The 27,424-nt window shown below is 40.6% G+C and overlaps 1 protein-coding gene across 1 annotated transcript; it reads right to left on the reverse strand.

The window, feature by feature from the left end:
- Positions 1 to 324: 324 nt before the first annotated feature.
- On the reverse strand, positions 325 to 27,419 carry loxhd1b (lipoxygenase homology PLAT domains 1b). The gene is made up of 42 exons (XM_074670589.1): positions 27,115 to 27,419; positions 25,339 to 25,453; positions 24,848 to 24,928; positions 24,530 to 24,714; positions 24,217 to 24,315; positions 23,971 to 24,119; positions 22,912 to 23,035; positions 22,387 to 22,496; positions 21,665 to 21,805; positions 21,448 to 21,583; positions 20,758 to 20,918; positions 20,572 to 20,658; positions 19,262 to 19,397; positions 19,016 to 19,170; positions 18,462 to 18,622; positions 18,278 to 18,354; positions 17,993 to 18,189; positions 17,571 to 17,763; positions 17,247 to 17,407; positions 16,847 to 17,165; positions 15,980 to 16,131; positions 13,569 to 13,702; positions 13,326 to 13,468; positions 13,046 to 13,150; positions 12,812 to 12,940; positions 12,570 to 12,734; positions 10,983 to 11,164; positions 10,790 to 10,906; positions 10,493 to 10,655; positions 9,077 to 9,231; positions 8,781 to 8,990; positions 8,569 to 8,695; positions 4,723 to 4,931; positions 4,307 to 4,492; positions 4,089 to 4,216; positions 3,380 to 3,497; positions 2,841 to 3,018; positions 2,543 to 2,728; positions 2,246 to 2,416; positions 1,980 to 2,112; positions 1,584 to 1,739; positions 325 to 1,494 (listed from the first exon to the last, which is right to left on the reverse strand). The coding sequence occupies exons 1-42, from the start codon at positions 27,389 to 27,391 to the stop codon at positions 1,014 to 1,016; spliced, it is 6,792 nt and encodes a 2,263-aa protein (XP_074526690.1). The 5' UTR covers positions 27,392 to 27,419; the 3' UTR covers positions 325 to 1,013.
- Positions 27,420 to 27,424: the final 5 nt, after the last annotated feature.

Genomic DNA, 27,424 nt, shown 5'->3' on the forward strand with positions numbered 1-27,424 from the left:
CTTTACAAATAAAATATCTTAAACTGCAAAGTTATGTAAAACCAGAATTTTCTTTATTACAATTCAGTGTCAAGATAACGTGTGAATTATGTTTTTTGTGTCAGGGAGAATATTAATCTCCTTTCAAGGAACATTAAAGCAGATTTCCTGCTGATTACATTCTTCTTTGTGTTATTAAAATATAAAAATGAACAGATAAATGTGGCATAAAATCACCAGCAGACATCTCAAGCTAACAGTAAAAATACATGATACAAGCTGAGTACTCACACTTGTCTACATGACACTGAGTCTATGGAGTAAGCACTGGTTTTCTATGGCGGAGGATGTTCACTTCATATAGAAAGAATCTGTATATACTCACAAAACAGGCTGTCAGACGTCAATCAAACTACAGCTCTGGAAAGCCTCTGTCAATTAAACACCAAAGAGAGAAAGAGAGAACTGTTTGTCCAAAATGTATTGGCTCCTTTTTTTTCACCAGGACAATCATCAGCGGCTGAGTGACTTTTGCATTCCCCATGTGCATTGCATTGTGGGAGAAAACTGTCCATCAAAAGCACAGTGAAAGCATCTTTTTTTGTTTGTACACCGGCTGCTCTGAATAGATTATGCACTCACTTTTTCCTATATAACAAACTTTATGCTACAATGTGTAGCACTACGAACTCCCTGAACAGGAACGCACTGAATGTTTGATTATTTCTCGTCGTTTTATTAAACCTGCAGGGACTGAGTGAGTGAATCACAGTGTGTGCAACAATAAACAGAGACTGGATGTCTGTTGCTCTGGATTATTTGCTCCAGGTTAGTTATCAGATCTGCTCTGGGTTTGAAGAAAGAAGGTAGAAAATGGCCATTTCTGATGATTAAAGAGAGGCAACCTAAACAATTGGCACACACTTTGAAGAAAAGAGGTGAAGAGTTGTGTTTGAGGCTGACTTAAAATGAAAAAAGCTGTAAAAAACATCTCAAGGGGAGCTCACCAGCTCGACATGTCTCTGGTCCTCTGTCTAATACTTGGGGTAGAGCACTCTCTGAATCTCCCCGTCGGCCTTACACGTATCCAGCCACTTTCCACACTGGAAGATGGTTGTCACTGAGTTGGCTGTGTTGGTCACCTCTACACACTCTAAAAACCACCCACCACTGGTGCCGCTGTTGTCGTGCTCCACTTTGACCCTCAGCAGCTCCCCGAGGTCCAGCATCTCCACAACAAATCGGTCTGTTCGCCCTCTCTCAAAAAGGTTGCGGAACTTCTGACGCAGATGCCGCTTGCCTGAGTCACCGTTGACGCCGTAGATGGTGACGAAAACGTTGGCGTCTGTTCCGCCCCTTTTAACATCCCCTGTGATGACGATGATTTCATACTTGACAGGGACGAGGTTGCGGACTTTGCTGGCAAAGCTCTCCACAGACTTGTAGCACTCAAACGTCAGAAACTGATCCTTTTTGGCTGCCAGGGGGATTCGTGCATTACAGTGGAAGAAATACCTAAACACCAAGGAGGAAGGTTTGGGTTTAAATCAACACCATCAGCGTGACATCTTATATAACTAAGTATGTTTGTAGCTTTCACTCACTTGTTTCCCAGCTCCATTTCTGTCACCACCACCTCCATGACGTGCCAGAAAGCTTCACTCTTCACCTTCTTCCCGTCTTTCGTCACATGGCCGAGGCAGATGCCAGCGATTTCCCCCACGTGCTTTGACGAGAACTCAAACGTGTCAGTGGCGCCGCTGTGAAGGGGTGAAAAAAAAGTTACAACTCCTGGCAGAATTTGTGGTTCTGAACATTGAACAGTGGAATTGGCTGGTCTGCCACACAGTTTCGTCTTTTGTGCGTCTCATGGGATTAGCTCTCCTGGGAGAAGAGAAAGTGAAGCTATGAGATAAAAGGAGCAAAACAAAACGTGGAAGAGGGGAGATTATGTAAGGCCACATAATAAGGGTTTATTGTGACTCCCTTTGAAGATGCACCTTAAGAACTTCTTCTTCTTATTCTCCAGAACAAACTCCTTAGAACGAGCTTTCCGTCCTTCCAACACAATCCAGGCGTTCTCTGAGGTGGAGGCTTCCTCTGTGTTTACAGTTGTTATGGCAATTTCATATTCTGTGGCAACACAGAGAGACACGTTTCACCGTTATCATTTCACACCTTGCAAATGGATGTAATTAGCTCCAGGTCCTTCATCTTCAAGGATGAAAAGCTTGTAATGAAGCATTCAGCTTCCAGTTTCACTCACTGGTTTTGTCACTGAGGTCTATGGAGTCGTTGTTGGCACACGCCAGCTCCCTCATAATCTGCCCGTCGTCTTCGCTTTTAGCCAGCCAGCGGTCGCAGGGGAACCTGAACGTCTGGTCCATGGCCTCGTCTTTCACGTCGATGTACTCCAGGTGCCAACCAGGAGCAGGGCCTGTTCACAGCAGGAGAAACAGAGATCAATATCATTGGCATGCCATTAAATTTAATGATTTGTTCTCTGCAGTCTTTTTGTTTAAAGATGCAACGACACACCTGGCTCTCATCTCCTCCTCCTCACCTTTGTTATCATGCCACACCCGAACCTTGGACAGCTCGCCCAGACTGAGCATGTCCGGGAATCTGAACACGTCTTTCATTTTACGCTCAAACTTGTTCCTGTTGGTGCTCTCCTTCAGAGGGAGCATCCCCGTGTCCCCGAACTCCCCGAACACGATCAAAAACACATTGGCATCAGTACCAGCACCTGAAACACAAGAGATTCACTCATGGAAGCAGTTATTTTGATTCACTCTATAATACTTAATGAACACACCTGTGACACAGTGAAAAGTTATCACAGAAGTTGTGTGACCTACCTCCAACGTCACTGGTCTTCACCTGGATGAAGTAGGTTGTAGTCTCCACCATGTCCTCGTCGTCCACCACAGCTCCAAGCTCACACACTTTCGTCCTCTTTGGTCCTTTTGTTTTTGACAGCCAGTTTTCATAAGTGAACAGATAAACCTCCTCTGTGGTCAGGTTCCTCATCAGGATCTGAGATAAATGAAGATTTTAAGTTCAATGTTTGGACACATAGCAGTATATTTTCTTGGTGTTGCAGTCAAAGCATTTTAACAGAAACATTATCAGGCCTACAGGACTGAATGATTTAATGTTTTAATTTGAGGTGGTTGTTTTCAGAAATTCAACTGCAGGACTGTCACCACTCTTTGTTGAAACAAAAGACTTCATATTCTTCATACTTCCTATGACAATGTGAGAAAAATAATAAAACAGCTATAGCACTTACAAAATGACATTGATGATGTATTGTTTTTCTTCTCTTCGTACTGTTCTTTTAAGATTTAACCACAATGATTTTCAAAGTCGGAGGCTCTGCTTTTCTCTACATTACCCTGTCAAGAAACCAGTCAGGGCGACTTCCGGTGCCGTCAATCCGAACTCTGATCTTCTTCAGAGGAGCAATGTCGTCTATTTCCAAACTGAAGGTGTCTTCCTGACCCCGTTCAAACCTATATGAAAAAAGAAAAAATATTTAAATAAATAATACATGGTAATATCCACCTTTGCTTTTAAAACACCTTATGCAAAGAGTCCCCTAAGAAGTTATTCCTTATCATCATGTCTTTAAGCGACTATCTAGCTTAAGTTAGCAGCTGGTTTGCTTTACTCAAAGACAGAAACAACGAAATCAGCTCCTAAATCTCAAATATGTTACATTTTGCCTGTTGTTTTCAAACTTTCCTAAGAAATAAATGAGCCATATTCTTCCTTATCATCTTCATTTGGATTCAGCCAATTATTGTAAAATATGTCTGGTTCTTGACCGGTTCTTGACCAGCTACAGGCTCTGATGCTCTCGACTGACCTCTTGCTGTGTTGGTCTATTGTTTAATTCAGAACATGTACTGTAAAGTTTGTTTTTAAGAGCTTATCCCCTAAGCAGGAGCCTAGCACAAAGGAAAATTACCCTAAGAAAAGTAGATTAAAAGTTTTTAGTTATTAATTGGACAGCTTAACAGTCAAATAAATAGAACCTGTGTATTTTCCACACTTCTTTTAATAATGTGATCAAAACAGCCAGGGGTAACAGGAGGACTGACCTGTCCTCGTTTTTTGGCAGTAGCATTTCCTCCGTGCTCCCGTTGGCTCCAAACACGGTGAGGAAAATGTTGGTATCAGTGCCTGCATACTGAGTATCACCTGTGACAACTGTTGCAGAATAAATGACCTACAATACACAGCAGACGACCCGGATAAGGATGAGACGTTCTGTTTCATCGAACATTAATGACTCCACGTTTCAGCGTCTGTGACTCACTTTGCGGATAATGTTGATGGTGCTGGAGTCCAGCACGTTGAACAGTCTGGCAGTCAGACCATCTCCCCTGTCTTTAGCCAGCCAGCACTTACATGGAAAGATGTACTTGATACCTTTGGTTGGCACGGCAACCGACAGCTCATCCACCAACCAGCAGCTCTCTGGAGTGACACCGTTATGGCCGAGCTGAGGAGGAGACGCAGAGAGGAGAAGACAGAGAGGGGGAAGACAGAGCTGGGATTTATATATCATTTGATTTCGTTTGATCTAGGTACAAGAAGGCAGATCTGGAATTAATTATTGCTGAGCTAGAATGGCTTAATTTAAATTTTTAACAACAGTGCATCTGAGGAGGCAGCACAGAGGAGACAGTTTCACAGATTTTTTTAGCAACAGAGACAGTCCCAGATTCTCACTTCCACCCTCTTGATCTCTCCTACGTCAGTTCCATAACACACAAAGTGCTCCATGGTGCCAGCTGTGAAGGCTTTCTTTCCCTCTGGCAGGTCCAGCCACAGCCGGTCTGTCTCCACTTCGCCGGGGCCGATGATGATGACATAGACCCTGGCTGTGGTGCTGGCATCGCGGTCGATCCCCGTGGATACGGTAAAGTGATAGGGAATGACTGGGTGGGAGAGGAGAGGAATATTTTAAGGTTGCAGGATGAGACAGACAACTTGGGGAATAAGCTTCTTCAGTTTCTGTTGAGGAGTTAAAGGAGTGGGCTGATGCTGGATGCTCAGCTGAGTATTAAAACCTGAAACCAGGAAGAGAAGTGTCCTCCCTCTGTCTGAGGGTAAAAAAAACTCAACCAGCTTCTCTTAAACCACACACATTATTATAGATTCTCAAACACAAAACTCTTGAAAGATGATAATTACTGAAAAGAAATGATCATTATGTTGAAATGCTGACTCAGCATTTCAACATATTGTTATCCTGTGACTTTATTCCACTTCTTCTTCTTCTTCTTATTCTTCCGTACGTTTTTTGGCTCTTTTCACAGCCTTCAAATTTTGTCCGATTTTCACCGTTCAACTTTTAAACTATTCAGCTTGTTTAGGAATAGTGTGCTATATCTTTTCACTTTTCTAACTATTAAACTTTTTGATTTATTCAGCTTTTTCCAAAAAAATTTCTCTATGTTAAACAGATGGGAAATTTCAGCTCCTCTGACTAAAATCTGCTTCAACTTCAACAAGCTCTAACTTCAGCTTACTCCCACTTACAGACTTCATTTTTGCTTTAAAATGTTCACTGATCTTTCCACTACTGATATCTGTAATAACTTTTTTAATATCTTCAACTGTTTTTGAGATTTCACTGTCTAAGCGACACAAACTTTTCACTCTTTTCACCTCTCCTCCTGCTCTCAGAGGGCGGAATGTTTTCAATTTGACTGAGAGAAGCAGCTGCTGCTACTGAAAAAAACTGCCGATTAACCTGCCATAAAATTCTCAAACTTGACTCAAATCAAACAAAAAAGGCTGCTACTCCTTCAACTTCAACTGCTTCTACCTTTTGCAGACTTTGACTCGAGACTCTGTTCACACATTAAACTGGTCCTATTCTCCTCATCTCATTTACACATTAATCATAGATTTCTGCTTTCTTCTACATTTTTAAGATTTCACTGTTTGGTTTCTCTCTCTTTTTATTTAATTATTTTAACTTTTGTAGGCTGATTTACATTTCCACTGTATCCACTTTCTTTATCCACTCATTGTCTTTTCCTCATTTCTCTTAACATTTTTTTTTTCCTTTATTTTACATTTTCAGTTTTTTCCACTTTTATTCAAACTTTTCCAGCTTCAGCATTTCAACGCATTTGCTGCAAGGAAATGCAACTTCTCTAGTTCCACTTCTTCTTCTTCTTATTCTTCCGTACGTTTTTTGGCTCTTTTCACAGCCTTCAAATTTTGTCCGATTTTCACCGTTCAACTTTTAAACTATTCAGCTTGTTTAGGAATAGTGTGCTATATCTTTTCACTTTTCTAACTATTAAACTTTTTGATTTATTCAGCTTTTTCCAAAAAAATTTCTCTATGTTAAACAGATGGGAAATTTCAGCTCCTCTGACTAAAATCTGCTTCAACTTCAACAAGCTCTAACTTCAGCTTACTCCCACTTACAGACTTCATTTTTGCTTTAAAATGTTCACTGATCTTTCCACTACTGATATCTGTAATAACGTTTTTAATATCTTCAACTGTTTTTGAGATTTCACTGTCTAAGCGACACAAACTTTTCACTCTTTTCACCTCTCCTCCTGCTCTCAGAGGGCGGAATGTTTTCAATTTGACTGAGAGAAGCAGCTGCTGCTACTGAAAAAAACTGCCGATTAACCTGCCAAAAAATTCTCAAACTTGACTCAAATCAAACAAAAAAGGCTGCTACTCCTTCAACTTCAACTGCTTCTACCTTTTGCAGACTTTGACTCGAGACTCTGTTCACACATTAAACTGGTCCTATTCTCCTCATCTCATTTACACATTAATCATAGATTTCTGCTTTCTTCTACATTTTTAAGATTTCACTGTTTGGTTTCTCTCTCTTTTTATTTAATTATTTTAACTTTTGTAGGCTGATTTACATTTCCACTGTATCCACTTTCTTTATCCACTCATTGTCTTTTCCTCATTTCTCTTAACATTTTTTTTTTCCTTTATTTTACATTTTCAGTTTTTTCCACTTTTATTCAAACTTTTCCAGCTTCAGCATTTCAACGCATTTGCTGCAAGGAAATGCAACTTCTCTAGTTGTTATATAAAATACATTATCCACCACAGAGCTACAAGTTGTTTTAACACTATCCCATAATTATGATTTAACAAATAATATATAATGTGTTAATTATGGAGCTTAAATATGTTTGTGGGTGGTTCTGTAGCCCGATGAGTAGTAGTTGGCTTCTGGTATCATTGAATTTGTAAGTGTATAAGAAATTATCTTCATTACAAAATAAAGGGCACTGTCCCTCTGGGGCCCTGTAGTAGCTTTACATGATTCACAGTTAAAATTATGCCCATTTTTCTCACACTGGTGTTGTGAAAAACCCTTATTTCAGCCTCTGAATCACTTCATTTTAGCTACCATCTCTACAAAGCTTCCTACTCCAAAAACCCCCATCTCTCTGATTGGCTTAAGGCTTATCAGGGACTGAGCAATGGGCAGACTTTGGTGTTTGAGGCCCACTCCTTAAATGACCCTTGGACCAATTACATCCTTGCGTGATGACCTCATCATTTCACCTAGTCTTGTGAAGTTGTGCCACCTTTAAAGCAGACCTTTATGATCAGCTTCATGGATTTCAACGGCATATGAAAATGTGGTGGTTCGAAAATCTACACGTTTAATTTGAAAATCCAGCATTGTTACTTTGTATCCAAGTTTAAAATATGGGAAAGCATACCTTAACCTCTAAACACTCAAGATGAAACCGAAAATGAATTCAATTAATAGTGTTCAAATATTTCTGCATTGTTATCATACCATTCAACAATGTGCAATTTAGTGATCTGATTAATCATTTTGAGTAATTTCTAAAAGCAGACAGTCTTTCAGTGTGTGTGTGTGTGTGTGTGTGTGTGTGTGTGTGTGTGTGTGTGTGTGTGTGTGTGTGTGTGTGTGTGTGTGTGTGTGTGTGTGTGTGTGTGTGTGTTTTTCTGCTGTCGGTACGGTTTCAGAAGTTAATAATCTGAGTCATTTTCAGGTCATGGTTGTCCAGGGAACTGGGTTCAACTGGGGGTTTGGTTCGCTTCAAACTGCAACTGGTCAAACAAACTGATCTGTCAGTACAAAGAGGAAAAAGAAAACAGCTCATCGACTGGCTGGAGCAGTAAATAGAAATCCACTCCCTTTGACCAACTTATTCATCTCATACAGAATAAAGCAAAATCATATCAAATCATTTACAAGATGGAAATGATCATATTCCACATCAGGGTTTATTAGATTTATACTGTTTTCTTGTCTTTCCTCACTCACAATGCACTGGGCTTAGAGCAACTTCCTGCCTTTGGCGTATGAGTTGGCCCCCTTTTCTTTCACACCTCAAATATACCAGCTTTCACCAGGGTTTGTACCAGAGCTCAAAAAAGATTTCGCACCACTTTAAATGTACTGGACTTATCAGAGGAGTGAACCAGAGTTCGTTTGAAGAGGACCAAACAGCTCTGGCTTGGAAACAACCGTTAAGTTCTTTGCTCTTACCTCCAGAACACATCTTGAAAAACACAACAAGATCAGTTTTGTGGACTTACTTGGACCCTCTTCCATCACCACCGCCTTTTTCTTCTTCTTCTTTTTGTTGGCATTTCTGTCCAAACCCATTTTGGACTGAGCAATCATCTTGGAGTATGGATCAGTGTTCCTCTCTCCTTCATACCCCTAAAACACACATATAACAGACTGTAGAAGTCCTCTCACGTCTAATTTTGAAGCAGAAGCTGCTGGTTTATCATTGAATAAAGACCTTCACAAAGAATGTCCTCTCGATGCACTTGTCCTCTTTCTTGGTTGATAGCCAGCGCTCACACAGAAACATATACACCTCCTCTGTTTCTACATCCAGCACCTCCACCTGGTCCAGGTACCAGTCAGCCCCCACCATGGAGTTATCATGACGAATATGGATCTTAAAAACTTGGCCCAAGTCCACAGCTTCGATTGTGAACTTGTCCACCTGTGAGGCAGAGACAACAAACACATTCAAGAACCTGGAGCATCCCTCACTGATGTGTCAGAACATCCCACACTTTCTTCACAAACCTCTCCTCTCTCAAACTTGTTTTTGTTGTTCTCAGATTTGGCAAGTTTGCGTGGTCCTGTGTCTCCAAGGTCTCCGTAGATGGTGAGGAAAACATTTGCATCGGTTCCTGCTCCATACATGTCACCTGTCCGTACTGACACCTTGTATGCGTGAGCTGTGTGAGAGAGAAAAGAGCCTATGTAGATACTGTAAATACACAAGCTTGACATGTTATTTATCATATTACTACTAGTGCTGTCAGGTGATTAAAAAAATAATCTAATTAATTACTGGATTTGTAATTAATAAATCTAATTAGTCCCATTTAATCTCATATCTGCTTAAGGTCCCCAAATAAAGAATGTGAATTCTAGGACATTACAAAACTGTAGAGCATGACTAATCAAATAAATACTTGAAAAAGAGAAGATTCTTAAATCCACATTTTTTTCAACTGGCCAATATCAAAATGTCAGTGTTCACTGCCATTGACGTCTACAGAGGCAGAGTCTGGTGGAGCTAGTCAATCAAAATCATGCTCGTAAGCTACTGTGGGTGAGAGTGGTGCACTCTTTGGATGAGAGATCAGCATGGATATGAGGAGAAGATGTGAGATGACAGAGACATAGCGAGACGCTGCAAGTCAGAAAAGTTCAGGCAGCTCACGCTTGAACTTAGGATGTATCACAGTAGCTCAGAGAGAAAGAGTGGCGTGATCACGAGAAAACGATGGAGATCATGGCAAGGATTAAAGGATGGAGCGCCCAAGATGAACGTGATAAAAAAAAAAAGTTTTGTCTGTTTTTTGGATCAAAAACAGGACAAGAGACTTTAAAGTGAACATAGTCATAGAAAACAATAGTATCTTGAGAGTGATCTTGAGAGTTTGTTCAAGATGCTCTGAAAATGGCTGGCAACCAATGAGTCAACTGTGGGTTTGTTTTTGTAACATATTAATTTATGGTGTAATTAAGTAATCTAGTTACCGTGTTTAAGTGTCAGCCCTAAATGCTACCCTTGAAAACAAAGTAATTACTATGTTAAAACTCTGGCTTTAGTCTCCCCCATGTCCAAAAGTGGGTAACCTGGCTCTTAAGCCTTTAGTTATTCCTGTCTGGACCTCACAAAGCTTCCCAGCGAGTCCCATACTGTCTATTCTCATCACATTTTCATCTTTGAGTTTCTCTGAGGACAGCTGCCTGCTATGAGAGCAGTCAGGGTGAACCATAACAAAAAGCGCCGGGCCAATTTGCTAAACAATGAGCTGAAACACGCCATGCAGCAGCAAAGAGCAGCAAGGAGCATCAGAGTCAGGTAACACTTCTCTGTAGATATTTGACCCTTTGTGCTCAGATTGTTCATTTTTTTTCACATTTTCATCTAATTTTGTTGAGGAGCAAATGCAAATTTCTCCACTGATATCAAAGCAAACCTACTTTCTAAAGCGTCCTCCACCTCTGTCTCTGTGGTTTTCAGCTTCCCATCCCTGAGGAGTTTCTCTGTGATGATGTCTGAGGGGACCAGCTCCCTCACCGTCTCCCCATCATCTTCAGATTTTGCAAGCCAGCACTCACATGGGAAAATGGTCGTCTCTGAACCCTGTCGTTAAACACAGTCAAAAACAGTGGTGCTTCTGCATGGCTTGAAGAGAGGAATATGGATATATCCACACCTGATGAGTAGTGTTAAGAGGTCCACGATACTATCTGCTATTGATTTAATGAGACTTATACCTTTCCTTTCCTGAGCTGCCGTCTGATCTCCACTCTGTCAAGGTGCCATCCCGGGTTTGAGCCTCTGTTGTCGTGTCCGATCCTGATTTTCTCAATAACATCACCAATATCCTCCAGCTGGGAAAAAACAGAAGTGTTTACAGAGCTGTACCCACCATCTTACAGGATGTGTGGTTAAAATATACACACGCACCTCCATGATAAACATGTCATCAGCTCCCCTCTCAAAGTACAGTCGCCGCTCTCTTTTGTTGACACACAGGTGTTTCTGCTGCGTGCACAATGCATTACGCCCGTATAAAACTATAAAGACATCAGCGTCTGTCCCCGCACAGAAGATGTCACTGGTGAATATTTTTATCTCGTAAGGCACAACTGAAAAATCAGAGAAGATGGTCAAGATGGTCATTTGAAATTAATACAACACAGTTTGTCAGTAATGTTGCAAATGATTCAACTCAACAGAGAAAAAACAGTTACTCAAACACTTTAGCAAACTTTTCTAAACTAGTATCCCTGAAGTCCAGAATTTCAGATTTATAAGAAGCCACAAAAACTTGCATTGCAAATCTTCTATACCCCTAAAGTTTTTAAACCCTTTGTGACCTACCATACTAAGTCAACCTTAGCATATCTATTTTGCATAAAACTTTTGCTATACATCAATGCAACTGTCACAAATATAATAAAAACTATACAATTATGTCCAAACTGAATAAACAAATTGCTAAAAAGTACAATAAACCCTAAAAAATAAGGTAATCTTAAACACATTTTTCTTTAAACAGAAATTTCATGGCTGTATTTCTTTAAGATTGTAAATATTAAAAAATGTGACAACGTGTATTCAATGTAGGGAGTGAATATGAACGACTATGGCCTGATTCATGTTTTCATTGTTCACGCTTTATACTGGATATCTGCAAACACGTTAGTGGAGGGGAACAGCACTCTGAGCAATGTTAAAAACACAATATTAAAATGAAAATCTCCAGATTTTCTCTTCAAAATAAATGATCATTAGATCTTGCCTGGTTTCAAATATACCACCAATTGAAACTCAAAATGCAAATCGTAGCACTGGCGTTACGCTGGGCTCTAAAGCGTTAAAGCCCTTGAGAAAACGATGTAACGGCTTCAAGAACATCTTCGTTTAACAATTTTGTGCTATTTTTGTTGTTTTTGTGTTTTTAGACGTGCAAACGCTGCGTGTTTTGAATAGAAGTGTCCACTCTTAAAAGTGGTGTTAAGTTGCTTTAATTTAAATTTTTGGTGTTTTTATATAAGAACAGTTTACATTTTGGCAACCACAAAAATTTGCCTTGGCCATCAAATGACAAGCTACGACATCCTGTTCTTATGTTTTGGTTGGTTCAAGCTCTGTTGTGCTGAGATATGACTGTAAAACCTTCTCATACTATCTCTGTGATTTAAGTGAAATATTAAAATAAATCAAGACAACATGAATGCAAAAGCATGTAAAGCTGTGTCCTTGTGGCTTGAAGTGTGTTGTGGGTAAGCCAAGAAGTAGAATTGTGCATCTGCAGTGAATTGTAAGAGCAGAGCAACATTACAACTCTTGTAGCAGATTAAATCAAAGAGCGCTAGCTTGGGCGAAGCACCCTTCTTTCCACCGAGTGCTTCAAACATACTTTAGTGTTAATGCACCCACACTTCTATGAGAGTGAAACTTTGCATATTTATAGGAAGAGTTCTCAATGAGCACGCTGCTTCTTCTTTCACTAATGGATTAGAGTACTTCTAAGGACTCTTCACTCACATGGTGTATAGAGTTCAGTCTGTAGCTCAGCAGGATAAAGGTCCCTCACAATTGCCCCATCATCCTCTCCTTTATCCAACCAGCGGCCACATGGGAAACGCAGTCTCTGACCCTGTGAGGGGGCGTCAACCTCAACCCAGTCTAAGAACCAACCAGCAGAGCCCCCTGAGATAAGAAAGAGGCTGTTATTTTTATGCAGCTAAGGATGACTTCTTGTTGTCTGTGAATCCTTTTTTTCTGACCTGAGTTGTCGTGACCAATCCGAAGCTTTTCCAGATCACCCAAATCCACCGCCTCCACAGTAAACTCATTGATCATCCCCTTTTCAAACTTGTTTTTGTAGTTCTTGCAAGCCTTCAGGTTGACGATTCCTGTGGGTGACATAAAAGCATTAAATTCAGTGTGAATAATGAAGCCAAACACACAGAGCATGAGTCTGGATGAAGTGATGCCAGGACTCTGCTGAGTTATCTTACCTGTGTCATCGTTTTCACCAAACAGAATAGCAAAGACATTGGCATCAGTCCCTGCGTACTTCTTTTCTCCGGTTTTTATTTTGAGAGTGTACGTAGTCGACATGGCTGTGAGATAAATTTAACATGTCAGTACCTGAACCCTTTCATCTTCATACTATCACACGAGAGCCTGAATGTTTGAGCAGAACATACATAAATACTTGAGCAGATCTCCCTTTTATCTTGTCCCTCTACTAATAAAATATATTTAAAACATGAGTCAGCTTTGAAACTGTGTTACATTTCTGCTCAAGGCCCAGAGTGGCTCCTGTTCCCTCATCCTCATCCTTCCTCATGAAGGCCTCGTCTACGGGAACCAGCTCTCTCGCAATCTGTCCGTCATCTTCATCCACCGCCAGCCAGCGGTTACATGGGAAAAAGTATCTGTGGAGCAAAGAAAGACCCCTGATTAGGACTCTATAAGGGGATCTTTGCCTCTGATCACCGGATGAATCCTTACACACTTAATGTAGGTTTTACCTACGTTGTATCATCCTTTGTGTCCACGATCTCAACACGATCCAGGTACCAAGCTGAATTTGGCTCACTGTTGTCATGGCGGATTCGAAGCTTCTTTAAAGTTCCCAGATCGACAGCTGTCACTGTAAAAACATCCTCCTACAGAATACAGCAGGTAGAGCTCCTGTTCAGTCACAGATCTTATCTGAATGTAAGTCCTTTAGGATTTTTTTGGTAGGAGGGCATTGTGTGTGTTTCTTTCCTCCCACTAAATAAAGATACAGAAATGTCAGGTGAAAGAGAAATGTGGGATAATGTGATCAGTGGTCAAAAAGGATATATACCCTTTACTCTGCCAAATGTAACAACATTTTACAGTAATAAGCAAAAGTTAAACTCCTGCCTTTGTTGAACTCAACAACATATAGTTTCTATTGTGCAAAATGAACTTTTGTGGCTGTAAAGGTTAATCAAGGTCACAGTGGCTAAAAGTTTGATCCAAAAAAGCAACTTCTACTGAGTCCAGTTGACTTTAGTTGTCAAGCATTGAATCTAGCACATTGTAATTCTCATTAGTAAGGGCTGCTCAGTTGGGGTGTTAAAATTAAGTCTTTGCTTGATATTTTATTGTCTCACCAGTTCAAGTACTGATATAATGAAAGCATCATATAATATAGTCGAATTTTAAAAGGAAGTACAAGCATCTTGAGCATGATGGATTTTTATTTAGTTCGTATATTTTTAAAGCTTATGTAATGAACTTTTCATTTGTGTTGATTTTGGTGCCCCCTTGTGGACACAGTGGTCACTTGTCCTGTAACAATCTAATCAGTGTTTTCTGAGCAAAAGAAAATTATATTCTTTTTACAGTCAAATATCTACTCATTAAAGAGGCGTTACTGTGGAGCACATCATAAAGGCTGTTAGCAGCATATAGTTAATCATCTGTTCTGACACCTACCGCCCACAGCAGAGCTTTAGACATTAAAGGTAGGGTCTGCAGGAATTTTTGATACTTTTTCGGAAACACAACATTCAAACTGGGCTCCTCCTCCTCGGCTCAGTGCCAGTGGCAGCACACACCTACAGCCTCCAGCCGTAACTATGTGAACACAATCACAAGTCCAGCAATCACCTGTAGCATTATGTTACTGTGTGGGAGAGACTCAGAGCTGTTCACCAGACTTAGCACAAGCTAATCGCGGATTTATTTCACTTTGGTTGTGTCTTTCTCCCTACTACGTCCACTATCATAGCTGCTCTGATAAGCTTCCACTCGCAATTATCAACACACAAAGTCATTTGTGCACTGGGCGCGCCGTGATTGACTGATGTGATCACGCTCACTCTCTGCGCATAAACCTCCTGATACAACCAAAACATCAACATACAGAAAAGGAAGGGGGATGAGGCAGACGCAGACACTGACACACATGCATAGGGGCCTGTAGTAGACCATTAAGCAGAATTATTCCTGTAAAACTTGACATTCTTTTTTTTAGGAAAATCCAGCTGACTCTACCTTTGAAGCTTTTCGATGCCATCTTTTGCTTTTTTTTAGGTTGTAAAGATATATCAATATAAGTTTCAGTCTGTTTCATATCAAGGTTAAAATTCCTCACAGGCACTTTGATAAAAATTATTAGAGAAAATTGAGTGATATTGTTAGAAGAGGTCATGAACAGCCGCTAAGAACTTGATACCAAAAACAGACAACGAAGATCCTGAGAAACATGAATGATTGACAGAATGATCAATCAAACTTAACACCCCGCATTATTTATCTTCAGCCAACACTAAACAGCTTCTGCTGGTTTTCCAAAGAACATAAATCTCACCTCTGACTGACAGAGGGCTATTGTCTTTAAAGAATAGGCAGAAACAGACCTTATTGTCTGTAGACATGAATTTCACATGCCAAGCGTGATCAATAATTCACTACAGGTTGGATAAAGTAATGAGTAAAAGTAGGATAATGACAGAGAGGACTGCTCATAGCTGCTCTCAGTCACAGCTGGCTTGCCTGCATGAGAGCTTGTAATCCTACCAGAAAACACTCCCACCCACACCTTAATGAGAGGCTCGTGTTGCGTGGAAGTGTGCTTCAGTGTCAGGCTAACTGCTGGTTAATTTTCAGCAGGACGTCTTCCAAGAAATGGGCTAAAATTAAACCGCTCTTAAGAAATGTTTTTTTTCCTTTTTCTGTGTATTTCAGACACAGACTCAGGAGAACGTCTTCTCCTGGTTTACACATTAAAGATAATCGCAAAAACATAATGAAACAAAGCTCATTTTCTGTAAACTAGATGTTTGGTTGGAGCCTTTTACTCTTAACTAATAACAATAATGAATTTTTCTACAATCTTTCTCATCTCTTCTCTTATCATTAACTCATCTTCAAAAGCTGTGGTGATGTCTTTGTTTAAGCCGACATACCTGTTCTCGCTCAAACTTGTTGATGTTGTCAGAGTTCCTCAGGTAGCGCTCCCCAGTGTCTCCGTTTTCTCCGTAAATATTAATGAAGACTTTGGAGTCGGTCCCAGCACCCAGCATATCCCCAGTGAAGACGCACACTTCGTAGGTGTTGACTGTCAGACAACAGAGGGGATGAATTTCTAACACCTCTTTAACCTGTCGTGAATGTCGGTCAAGAAACTGTGTCAAATCGGACCACAAATCTGCGACTTTAAAACTGAAAGGAAAGGAAAGATATGGCTGTATTTAATCTCCTTTTACACATATCTGTAGTGATTAAACAAACAGAATAACTTAAGCAAAGGTTGGATCGGAGTCAGAAGTTCTTTTAGGAAAAAGTTGTGTTGTACTAAGTTATATTTGAACATGTTTAATCTCCTTTTCTCTCCCCTCTACACTTTGAATCAGTTTGTTTAACATAACATAACATATTATGTGTTGATTCCACATTATCATTTCAGAAGTGTTAATGTAACAGGGCATTATGTTTTATACGAGTTATACAACTCTCCTCAATTCATCCGAGCATAAAACCCAGCTCCAATGCACTGTGGGTGGTAAAACATCTATTTTGGGGTAAGGGAATTAGCTTGTTACTACTTCATAATTCAAAAATAACAGCCTCCGTGGTTCCTGTGCCATTTTAATTCTGCAGCACACACACGGAGAAACAGGTTACACTGTTTTGCGTAATTTGCCAGTGCTGTGGCCGCTTAACAGCCAAGCAAAGTTGGATCGTGACATCCAACATAATTAAAATGTGTGCCGAGCACCCAGACATTCAACACCTCTGTTTATAATTATCACGGTGTTATATTCATTTCATACCTTCCAGATCCTCTGCGTCCTCAGGCAACAGCTCAACCACCAGCTCACCATCCTCCTCTCCCCCGGCCAGCCAGCGTGAGCATGGGAAATGGTAAGTCAGCACCACTTCCTGCATCTCCTCTCCTCCCTCCTCCTCATCTTCCTCATCTTTCTTCTTTTTCTTCTTCTTTTTCTTATCCTCCTTTTTCTTCTCTTTAGGCACCATGGCCATGATAAGATGTTTGACATCTACCGTCTCCAGGAACCAGCCAGAACCGATCCCTGAGCCGTCGTGACCGATGCGGATCTTGAAGATTTTCCCCACGTCTTTGGCCTCAGTCTGGAGAACAGAAGCACTGTTTCAATCTAAAATGAGACAACAGTTTTTCAACATAAGAGCACAAAATCAAAGCTTTGATACCTTGTATATTTCTGTGGTGTTCCTCTCGTAGTTGTTGGATCTGCTTTCAAGGATGATGACCTCTGTCTTTCCCTTGTCCCCGTAGATCTGGATGAACACTCTGGCGTTGGTGCCAGCGAATGTCACATCTCCGGTCACTACTGTGACCTCGTAATTCATTACTGAAAAATACAGAAGCATGTTTGATTTATGGTTAGTGATATTTGGTAACTTGCTCAATCTACACACACTGAGTGCGAGTAGAATAAGAAAAACACATGTAAGAAAAAGCAGTTTTGTGTGTGTTTCAGTTTTCTGTTCTTGTGATCTGAGAGCGCTGCCTACATTGTTCCATCTCCAGGATCTCACTCGGGTAAATCTCCACCTCCGTCTTGCCGTCAGCTTCATCCTCATCCAGCCAGCGGTGACTGGGGAACATATAGTGCCTCCCATGGACTGGAACCATGATCTGGACGCTGTCCAAGAACCAACCGGCACGCATGCCTTCATTCGTGTGGCCGATCATCAGACGGTTGATCTGAAATCAGGCAAAAATATTTCAGACCAAATATCACAAGTTGACATGTTCAAGATAAAAACAAATAAAATAAGCAAATACAAATTGTGTAAATTGTTGTGATCTCATCTTATGTGATTAAACTGCCGGTGTGTGTAGACTCCTGTGTGCCTCTGATGAATGATTTCTGAAGCTATTTTTTCCTGTTAATGTGAGAAATGAACAGATTTTTCCACCTCCACTCAGTCACCTGTCCAATATCAAAGGTTTCCACAGTAAAGATGTCGACGCGACCCGTCTCAAAGTAGTTCCCGAGGTTGTTGTCAGAGACCACCAGCAACATCTTACTGGTGTTGCCTTTCTCTCCGTAGAGCTTCACAAACACGTTGGAGTCTGAACTGCCCCCTGGGATGTCACCTGTCTTCACTGCGATGTGATAACCGATATCTGACACGTACAGAAACACAAATACAAACATCAGAGGGGGATGAAATGCATACGTTTGGACAGAACTCAAGAAATTTCTCTGACTTACTGTAAAGACGCTGCCCGTCTGCAAATGGCACTAGCTCTCTGACAATCTGTCCATCATCCTCGTTACGGTCCAGCCACCTGCACGTTAAATCAACAAGTTCTCATCTGTTACATCAACACCACTACTCACTGCTGTAGCTTTAACAACTGTGGTGGTTTCTGTATTCATGCTGAACATGATGCACCTGTTGCAGGGGAACTCCACAGCATGGGCTTCAGCCTGTCCCTCCTCTCTAACAACCACTTTATCCAGGAACCAGCCGCAGCCTCCGCCTCTGCCATCATGTCCAATCCTCACCCTGCGGACTTGCCCAATGGCGACTGCCTCTACTATAAACTCATCCAGCTGGACAGACAAAAACCACAAATGTCATGTTTTGACGCTTTGATTGTGTCAAGCAAAGAGAGAAGTGGTGAACCAGCAGTGCTTTTGATACAGCATGACAAACACATTAAAGTAATCCCATCAGAGCTGCCTTTTTCAGACTACTGCACACAAAGACTGTGCAAACCGGGAGTCCTGATCACTTCAATACACTCCACAATCAGTCCACTAATTTTTCATCACTGGTATCACAGTGAAAGCAGGCTGCTTCAGGAGGGGTTGATTGGTAAATATCAGTCACACGAATTCACTCATTGGCTCCAGTCAACTGTTTGTTGAAAAAATTGAGAATTATCTGCAGAGTGGGGAAACACACCTTGTTCATTAACATTTGCACTGAAAGAATGTACCCACATTTCCTTTCTCGAACTTGTTGACGTTGTTTTTGCAGTTGACCAGCTCACGATCTCCGGTGTCTCCCTGGTCTCCGATCAGATTTAGAAAAACAGATGCATCCGTGCCGCTGCCGCCCACAGTCCCCGTGCAAACGGTCACTCTATACTTCATCACTGAAGACGAAAAAAAGAACAATCACTTAGAAATTACTTCTTCTCTTTCTTGGAAAAAAACATTTTGTTGAACACAGTTGTCTGTGCGTACCTGGCAGTGGCTCAGGGACCATATCTCCTGTGGCAGGAAGTTCCCTCACAACCTCTTGGTCGTCTTCATTTGTGTCAAGCCAGCGCTCACAAGGAAATGTATACTTTTCCTTTGTAAGTGTCTTCATCAGAGTGGCCTCGTTAGAAAAGAAAAGAAAACAATATCACTTTTTTTCTTCTTTTACATGCAAGTGTCTGGAATGTTGTTTAACACTGAAGGGAATAAAGAAGCAAACATATCAGACATCATTAAATCTAGTGATGCTTTCCATTTTATCTTCATCTTGTATAAAAAGTGAAACCGTTTTCACCTTTAATCTTTTTTGACAGACCGTGCACACTTTTGTTTCAAGTCGACTAGACTACTGCAACGCACTTTACTCAGGTGTCAGCTAGTGCTGCGTGATTTGGGGAAAAGGCGCGATTAGGTGGACAATATTGCGATTGCGATTGTGCTTGCGATTTAATAAAAAAAGTTGTGTCATGATGAGTCTACGGACTTGCTTGGTTATCATGGAGAAAAATCTGAATCGGATGTGCTGACACTGCGATTGCGATTGCGATAACCTCTTTTGCGATTACGTAATTGCATGTGCTGACATTGCGATTGCGATAATCGTGCAGCCCTAGTGTCAGCCACAAAACCCTCTCTCGCCTGCAGTTAGTTCAGAACGCTGCAGCACGACTTTTAACAGGGACCAAAACGCAAGAGCACATTACCCCAATCCTTGCACCTTTGCACCTGCTCCCTGTAAATTTTCGTATTCATTTTAAGATTTTATTGTTTGTGTTTACAGCTTTGAATGGACTGGCCCCACAGTAAATTAAGGACCTCATTCAAATCTAGGGCGAGACTTAAAACCAGGGGGGACAAGGCTTTCTCTGTAGTCGGCCCCAGACTTTGGAACGGCCTCCCCCTCCATGTCTGAACAGCCCCCACAGGGGAGTGTTTTAAGTCTCGTCTTGAGACCCATTTTTATTCCCTGGCTTTTACATTGCATGAGTTTTGTGGTCCCCTATGTCTTTTAATTATTTTACTATGTTTATCTGTTTGACTTATTGTTTTATTTATATAATCATTTTAAATTTATGCACTTATTTAATTATTTATTGCTTATCGTTATGTGGAAATGTTTGTTTTATTTTGTTATGATTCTATGTTAAGCACTTTGGAGACATTCTTGTTGTTTGAATGTGCTATTCAAATAAAGTGGATTGGATTAGATGCCATCAATGTAAACTTCACTCTTGTTTTACTGTGTCTTTTTGGGATGATAGCATGCCTGGATGGCTCTGTATTTGTTTTATTACCTTACTTAGATGCCATCCTGCAAATGGATTTCTCTTCTCATGCCAGATCCGGAGTTTGGTCAACGTTCCCAAATCTGGCAGCTCCACCTGTTAAGTTCCATCAAGATGAAAAGAAACAGCTTTCTTCGGAGGCCTCGTGATCTGATTTAAGTACTGCAGTTTGGCTTTAATACACTTCACACTTACCATAAACCTGTCCACCTGTCCCTGTTCAAAATTGTCCGTCTTGTTGTCCAGTCTCATCTCATCGCTCTTGCCCTTCTCCCCGTAAACCTGGAAGGAGACATCTGCATCGGTCCCTGCACTGGGAAGATCAGACGTCCAGATCCACAGGGACCAGGGGTGCTCTGAAGAGAAACAAATCATATAATTCACTTTAACTTAGGAGCTCTTTTTTTGTGTGTCATATTGTAACATTAAGGTAAAAAAAATCTCCCCTTTTCACATTTACAGCAGTGAAAGATTTCAACAAGTGTGTTAATCTTTCAGGATTGGGCTAAAGACCAGTTTAAGTTTGATGAGTTCTGTAAATATTTTAAGTGTAAACTGTATGAAAGTTAATTGACATAAAGTAAGGCACTTTACTCACTTTTTATTTGTGTGAACATAAGAAATGAAGCTAATGCACATGTTCTGTTGTTTATTTTCCTTTAAAAGAAGATACTGGACCTCATTTCCCAAACAAAAGGACAAACCACACTCTAAAAAGCAAATGAAGGTAGAAAGCCTGCTGAGTCATTATGCAAATGTCTGAAACAAATGTTGGAGTTTTAAATGGACTTCTGAATGTTTTGCTCAGTGTTTCAGGAAATGAAAGTGAAAATGACAGCATTTACTGCTGCTGCTGAAATCCATAATTATACACATTGTACTCACTCTTCTGTCTCTTCTGGCGAAGTGAGACCATCTCGTAGAGCTCTCGCTCTATAAGCCCATCGCCCTCCTTCTCATCCAGCCATTTACTGCACGGGAAGGTCTGCTCTATGCCTGTGAATGGGCAGTATACTACCACCTGCAAGAGCATTGATCTCTATTTCACTGGGAATAATCAAGCTAGAGAGATTGTATGCGTGTGTATCTGTGTCTGATTTACCTTCTCACAGAACCACCCGGAGCTGACTCCGTCATTGTCGTGTCCGATGGTGACTCTACTTAGAGGACTGAGGAGTGCGGCAATCTCAACGTTAAAGATGTCCGTGAGGGCTCGCTCGAACTTTCCACCCTCTAAAAACACCTGGAGAAAAAAAAAACATGACAGAAAATCTAAAAGAAATTGAGTATGATCATCATCTGTGAAACAGATATGCAGAGAAGAGACTCAGTCCCACTGGTCTGAATCTATGAATTCATAATCCGAGTGGGGAATTACTTTGAAAAAGTGTTCATTTTGCTCTATGCATGTTTTTTTTAAGCAACTTTGTTCTTGTGTAACAAAAAAAGCTGCAGCAGGTAAGTACAGCGAGGGTTATAAGTAATAAAATATGCAACGAAAACCCACCATGGCTTTGAAAAGAAAAAACACTGAGACTCATTAACAGAAAACTGCCCACACTGTTTGGCAAATAACCAAAGTTTGGAAAAAATGTCTCATTAACAGCCCCAAAAACTCACTATTAAGCATCAGAAAGTTGTTAAAAATTATAATTAATAATATTTTTCATCTATGTAGAGCTTTTCAAAACACTCACACACTTAACAAAACATCGCATTTTTAAAACCCACATTTCTTTATTTCCTCCATTTCATCCAAATGCTAACTCACTGCTGCAGCTTTGTTTTTGTAAATGAGGTTGTTTTCTCTCATCTTTTCAGTACCTTGCCGCTGTTTTTCATGCCTTTCGTGCCGTGCATCACAATGTGGATTTTGGAGTTGGTCCCAGCACCTCGTATGTTTCCTGTCACAATCTGGACATTGTACACAATACCTAGCGGGTACAGTTACATGTTAGACTATCAAGAGCTCTGCCATCGGGTCAGTGTGGATCACAGCTCACGCACTCCCCCTAACAAGCTGAACAGAAGCCAAATCCATGAGATCTCAACATTAATCGTCTGACCTGAGGATTAGTGATCAAACTGCTGGTCATATATTTCACTTCTAGCAGAGTAAAAGGTGAAAACAGAAAATGTAATGTTCCTTGACTACAGAAATGTTGTTTTATCATCCTTCATACAGTATTTGAGACTGTGTGAGAAGATGATTACTCCCCAAAGAGGAAAATCAGTCAGACATGAGATTGATTTTGTTTTTGCATGGTTACCTTACCAAACATGAAGTTCATTTTTCAAGAAACTGAATTATTGAGGGAGTGCAAACACTGTAAAGCATTAGTGACTTACCTGTGGGCTGGCTGCCCCCCACTAGAACATCTCTTTGAATCTTTCCATCATCTTCATCCAAAGCAAACCAGCGACTGATCGGGAATTCATACACTATTTTGTTTCCCATATCATCCACAATGACCTGTACAAAGAAGGAAAACAAAACCTGAGTTCAGAAAATGTTACAGAGACAGTGGAAAGGAACGTGCTCTCTCTTCATTCTTTTTTATCAGCTGTGTATTTTCAACTGCCTGGATAATAAAATGAAGATTATTAAATTATAGCAGACTGAAGAGGAAGAACAGGCTTTTATGTTTATCTTCATTTTTGAGGACGATGACTGACATGATTTGATTTTTGCTTTATCTGCACTTTTGAGTCAGCTACTTTTGTTTGAGAACATTTGCAGCTTTTAAATCTACCTGCTTAATGAAAACTTAACATTTCAAACAGTAAAAAGTTTGAACACATTTTAGCAGCAGTGACAGAACAAAACTGAGCTTGAATAACTTTGCCAAAAGGATCTTTGTACTCCCAAATATATGTAAATATATTCATCGATAGCTTCACAAATGCAAAGATACGATTCACATTTGTTGTCTCGGATGATCTTCGGTGTCACTCTGTGCAGCAAATCCACCCAGCGGGCTCTCTGCTTGATGTAAGGCAATCTCTTAATGGGTCAAGGTTTCTCTTTACAAGGAAGGTAGAATGACGACAGGTGTGCTGTGTGTGTACGTGTGAGCTAGTGTATGCATGTGTCTGTGTGGATGAAGTCATCTCTCAGCCTCACACACGGTGTGTATTGGGGAAGAAGGGACAGGAGTTTCAGATGAGACAACTGAGAGGAAACAAGAGGATCACATGTCTTAAGTACCTCTGCAGAGGCGGAGCTGACTTTAATGAGGTACAGTAAGACTGTGAGACACAGCGATGTTGCAGGATAAGGGACTGTAAAACATGGGAGCTACACATGGTGCAACACATGAAAGTAACACATCTCCCTCTTCTCTAATCTGCCTGAACTGATAAGGCAGCTTGTTTCTTCAGCGACAAACAAACTCCTGTTACTCTTACCTTGTCCACAAACCATCCTGCTGAGGAACCTTTGTTATTATGGCCAATAGTGATCTTCCTTATTTTGCCTAAGTTTGGTGCCTCAACGGTGAATTTGTCCTCCGTGCCTTTCTCAAAATTATTTTTGTCGTTGTCAAGTCGCCTTTCACCTTAAACAACAAAACAATCAGTTAAATTACAGCCTAAATGGAAATGAATAAACACCAGTAGTTAAACCTTACGTGTTACCTGCAGCGCAATATTTACCTGAGTCTCCAAACTCCCCGAAGATATTAATAAAGACATCGGCATCAGTTCCACTGCCTTTTATATCCGCAGTAAAAACACTCACTGCATACTTATTATCTTAAAAAACAAACCAAATGTTTTAAAGAAGAAGCTGGAAAACAAACTGTAAACAAACACATTCGAATAGTCTGAGCTACCCAAGAGTGAAAGAAAACGTCTCTACTAGCCCTGAGTTAGCTGATCAAATTGATCTCTGAGGGAATACTAAAAATGATACTTTTTCATTTTTCTTGCACAATATTTTGACCATAAATGAAGAGTTCATACACACATTTGGGCATGTCCATGGGATCCATGCTACCCAGCAGGTCTCTGACATAAAGGCAGTCTCCCTCCACCTTACTCAGCCAATTGTTGCAAGCAAAGTAGAACCTGAGGTGAGGCCTGATAACGTCTGTCACCACCACCCTGTCCAGGAACCAGCTGGCACTCATGCCTGTGTTATCATGCTCAATCCTGAAAAATCAGAGCAGGAGATAACTCTTCTTTTATCAGAGTTAATCTGATCTTTACTGCCAACTATAAATGAGTAAACTGTGAATAAAATAAACTGTTTCTGTCATGATAAAGTGCTCTCAGTCAAACATACCTTATCTTTTTTATAGGTCCAACATTGTGAGTCCTGATTCTGAACACATCAGTTTTGGCCCTTTCAAAAGCTGTGCGACTCCTAAGAATAATGAAATGATCACATAAGGCAGAAATCCTAAATATCCCCACAATTTTCACTCACCAAACTCTTCAACAAAAAATGATAAAAGATGGAAACAGTAAAATTACTGGAAACACAGAAATATTTCAAAATCACTATCATTTTACGATGACATAGGAAGAAATTAGGGAAGATCACACAGCAAATCAAGACATGCAGATTTAAAGCAACAAGCTTGAATACCTTTTTTCTGTGCTGTCAAGGAGAAAAAAAAAATTTTGGTTCAGATCATGCACAGATCAGTGTGGTGTTATGGTGAAATCATTGGTCTACATTTCGCACAACTCTTTTTCTTGATCTTTTTTTTTTTTTTTTAACAAACCAAAATAATCCTGCTGCATGCTAAAGTAACAAACTGCAGGGCTTACTTGCTGGCCAGGTGAACTTTGGGTGTGATACCATATTCTCCAAACAGAGTAACGAACACGTTGGCGTCAGTTCCTGCTCCTCTCTCGTCACCAGTGATAGTAACCACCTCATACACTAAAGAGTTTGATGAAAATATAAATTAAGGGTTATTTACACAGCAGATTCAAGAAATAAACATGGTAAAGTGTGTTAGAAACAAGAGAGAGCAAGATACACAGGTAAGTAAGTTTAATGATTGACACAGAAAAACTGCTATTAGTGCCTCTCTTTATATTCTAGTGATTCAACCCTTTTAACTAAATCTGTCTTAGTGGGGGTCTTATCGGAAAAGGTTTGGGCAAACAGCAGCTTTCAATCAACATTTAGCATTAGTCTGTAAGTAAGAGCTAGTGTGGCTTTGAAGAAATATTTTAATGTCTTTCTTTTAATCACATAATCAGTGTTACTCAAATTGACTCTCAAAAGATCTGCCAGGAACTACCTTTGTTTTCCAAACCTCATTATGTAATGTCACCATAGACAACATTACAAAGACATGGGTGAGAAGGCAGCTTCCCAAAAGTGAAGCCAAAAATTTCACTGCTCGGTCTCGGTACGGCGCGCTTTTTGTGGCGTTTCCACTGACTCATCCCGGGACAGATCCTTAAAAACTGAGATGAGTCGGCCTACTTCTTTGGGACCCTTCCGTATGGGTGCCAGACTGAACTGATCTGCTCTTGGAAGGTGGAGCAACACACTGCAGACCATTGATTGGTCAAAAGAATCGTCACTTACCCTGACAGCGGCTGCATTTCTCCTGGCAGCACACAGACTTCTCTGAAACAAAGCTTGATTGCTCTTTGTAACAGAGAGCTACATGCCAATCACAGAGAGGACAAAATGCTGCATGTCTTCCATCTGTATTCTTTGTTTACTGTGTCGTGTTTTTCTTCTTTGTTTGATTTAATAGCGGGGTAAACTGCTACGGCGTCACGCTATTGTTTAACAGCTGTGGCTTCCAGCATCCGGCTTACTCGCTGCCCACCACGAGAGGGCACAGTTTGCTGTGGAAACGCAAAAGGGATCAGGCTTAACTGTACCAAATCGTCCCAAACCGTACTGAACTGACCAGGACTACTTGGAGGAAACGCGGCTTTAAAGTGTAAAGTGACGGGACATGGCATTGTTCAAACTATAAATTTAAAGCAAAGTTTAAAAAAGTTTATCTTATCACAACTCGCTTCATTATGCTAATTCCCTTTTATCAGGAAGTTGGGTTTCATTGTTTTTTTTTACATTAGAAATTATATATAAGGTTATGCCATGACTGACAACTCTATTCATGCATGTCATCCTGGAGTGCTGCTAGCAAGAGATAAGACAAGTAGATGACAAATGGCGAGCTGGAACATGGCAGGGAGGAGATCCCTCCATGGCAAAACATTCAGAATAGCTCTACCTTTAATAAACTATGAGAGCCAAAAAAGAACCTTAGAGGACCAAGAGGCACTTATTAGGACGTGAAGCTATCCTGTACAAACTTGTGAGTGGCAGGTGTCATATAGCTGTAGGTTGAGATAACATACAGGTAGTACATGGGCACTGCCTCAGAGAGCATTATGTTACTGTGGACATAAACCACATAATTAGAATCAGGTATATGCAATCAAGGGTTCATGTCTCTGAGTGTCAGGTGACTTAAAACAGTAGCTTAATAGAGTTCACTCTCTCTGTGCACTCAACCTGGACCTTGACATTTACACAAATAAATGTTAAATAAAGAAGTTTTCTGTTACCTTTCTTTTTGTGATATTCATCCTCATAGTTTTCCACCTTTTCTGGCTCATAGTTGCGGAGCTCATTCTCATAAATTTCGACGTAATTTTCAACTTTCTTCTTCTTTCCCTTTGTCTTCTTGTTGTCCTCATCACTGTCCCCCTTGTCTGATCCTTTCTTCTTCTTTTCTTTCTTTTTCTTCTTCCCTTCCTCCTCATCCCCTGCCTGTTCTTCCTCTTTCTCCGAGTCCTTCTTGGATTTTTTGTCGTCCTTGGACTTTTTATCTTTTGACCCCATCTTGTCTTTGTCCGGACACTGCTTTGATCCTTT

Source organism: Halichoeres trimaculatus, unplaced genomic scaffold (assembly GCF_033239565.1).
Source record: "Halichoeres trimaculatus isolate MK-OKI-2021-1 unplaced genomic scaffold, fHalTri1.1 fHalTri1_scaffold_5, whole genome shotgun sequence".
Lineage (NCBI taxonomy): Eukaryota > Metazoa > Chordata > Actinopteri > Labriformes > Labridae > Halichoeres > Halichoeres trimaculatus.

Coding starts and splice junctions, on each gene's coding strand:
- loxhd1b (XM_074670589.1), bottom strand. CDS start 27,391: ATGGGGTCAAAAGATAAAAAGTCCAAGGACGACAAAAAATCCAAGAAG. Junction 17,764..17,992: donor AAACCTTTGATATTGGACAG/GTGACTGAGTGG, acceptor GCCTGATTTCAG/ATCAACCGTCTGATGATCGG. Junction 16,132..16,846: donor GGACGCAGAGGATCTGGAAG/GTATGAAATGAA, acceptor GTTGTCTGACAG/TCAACACCTACGAAGTGTGC.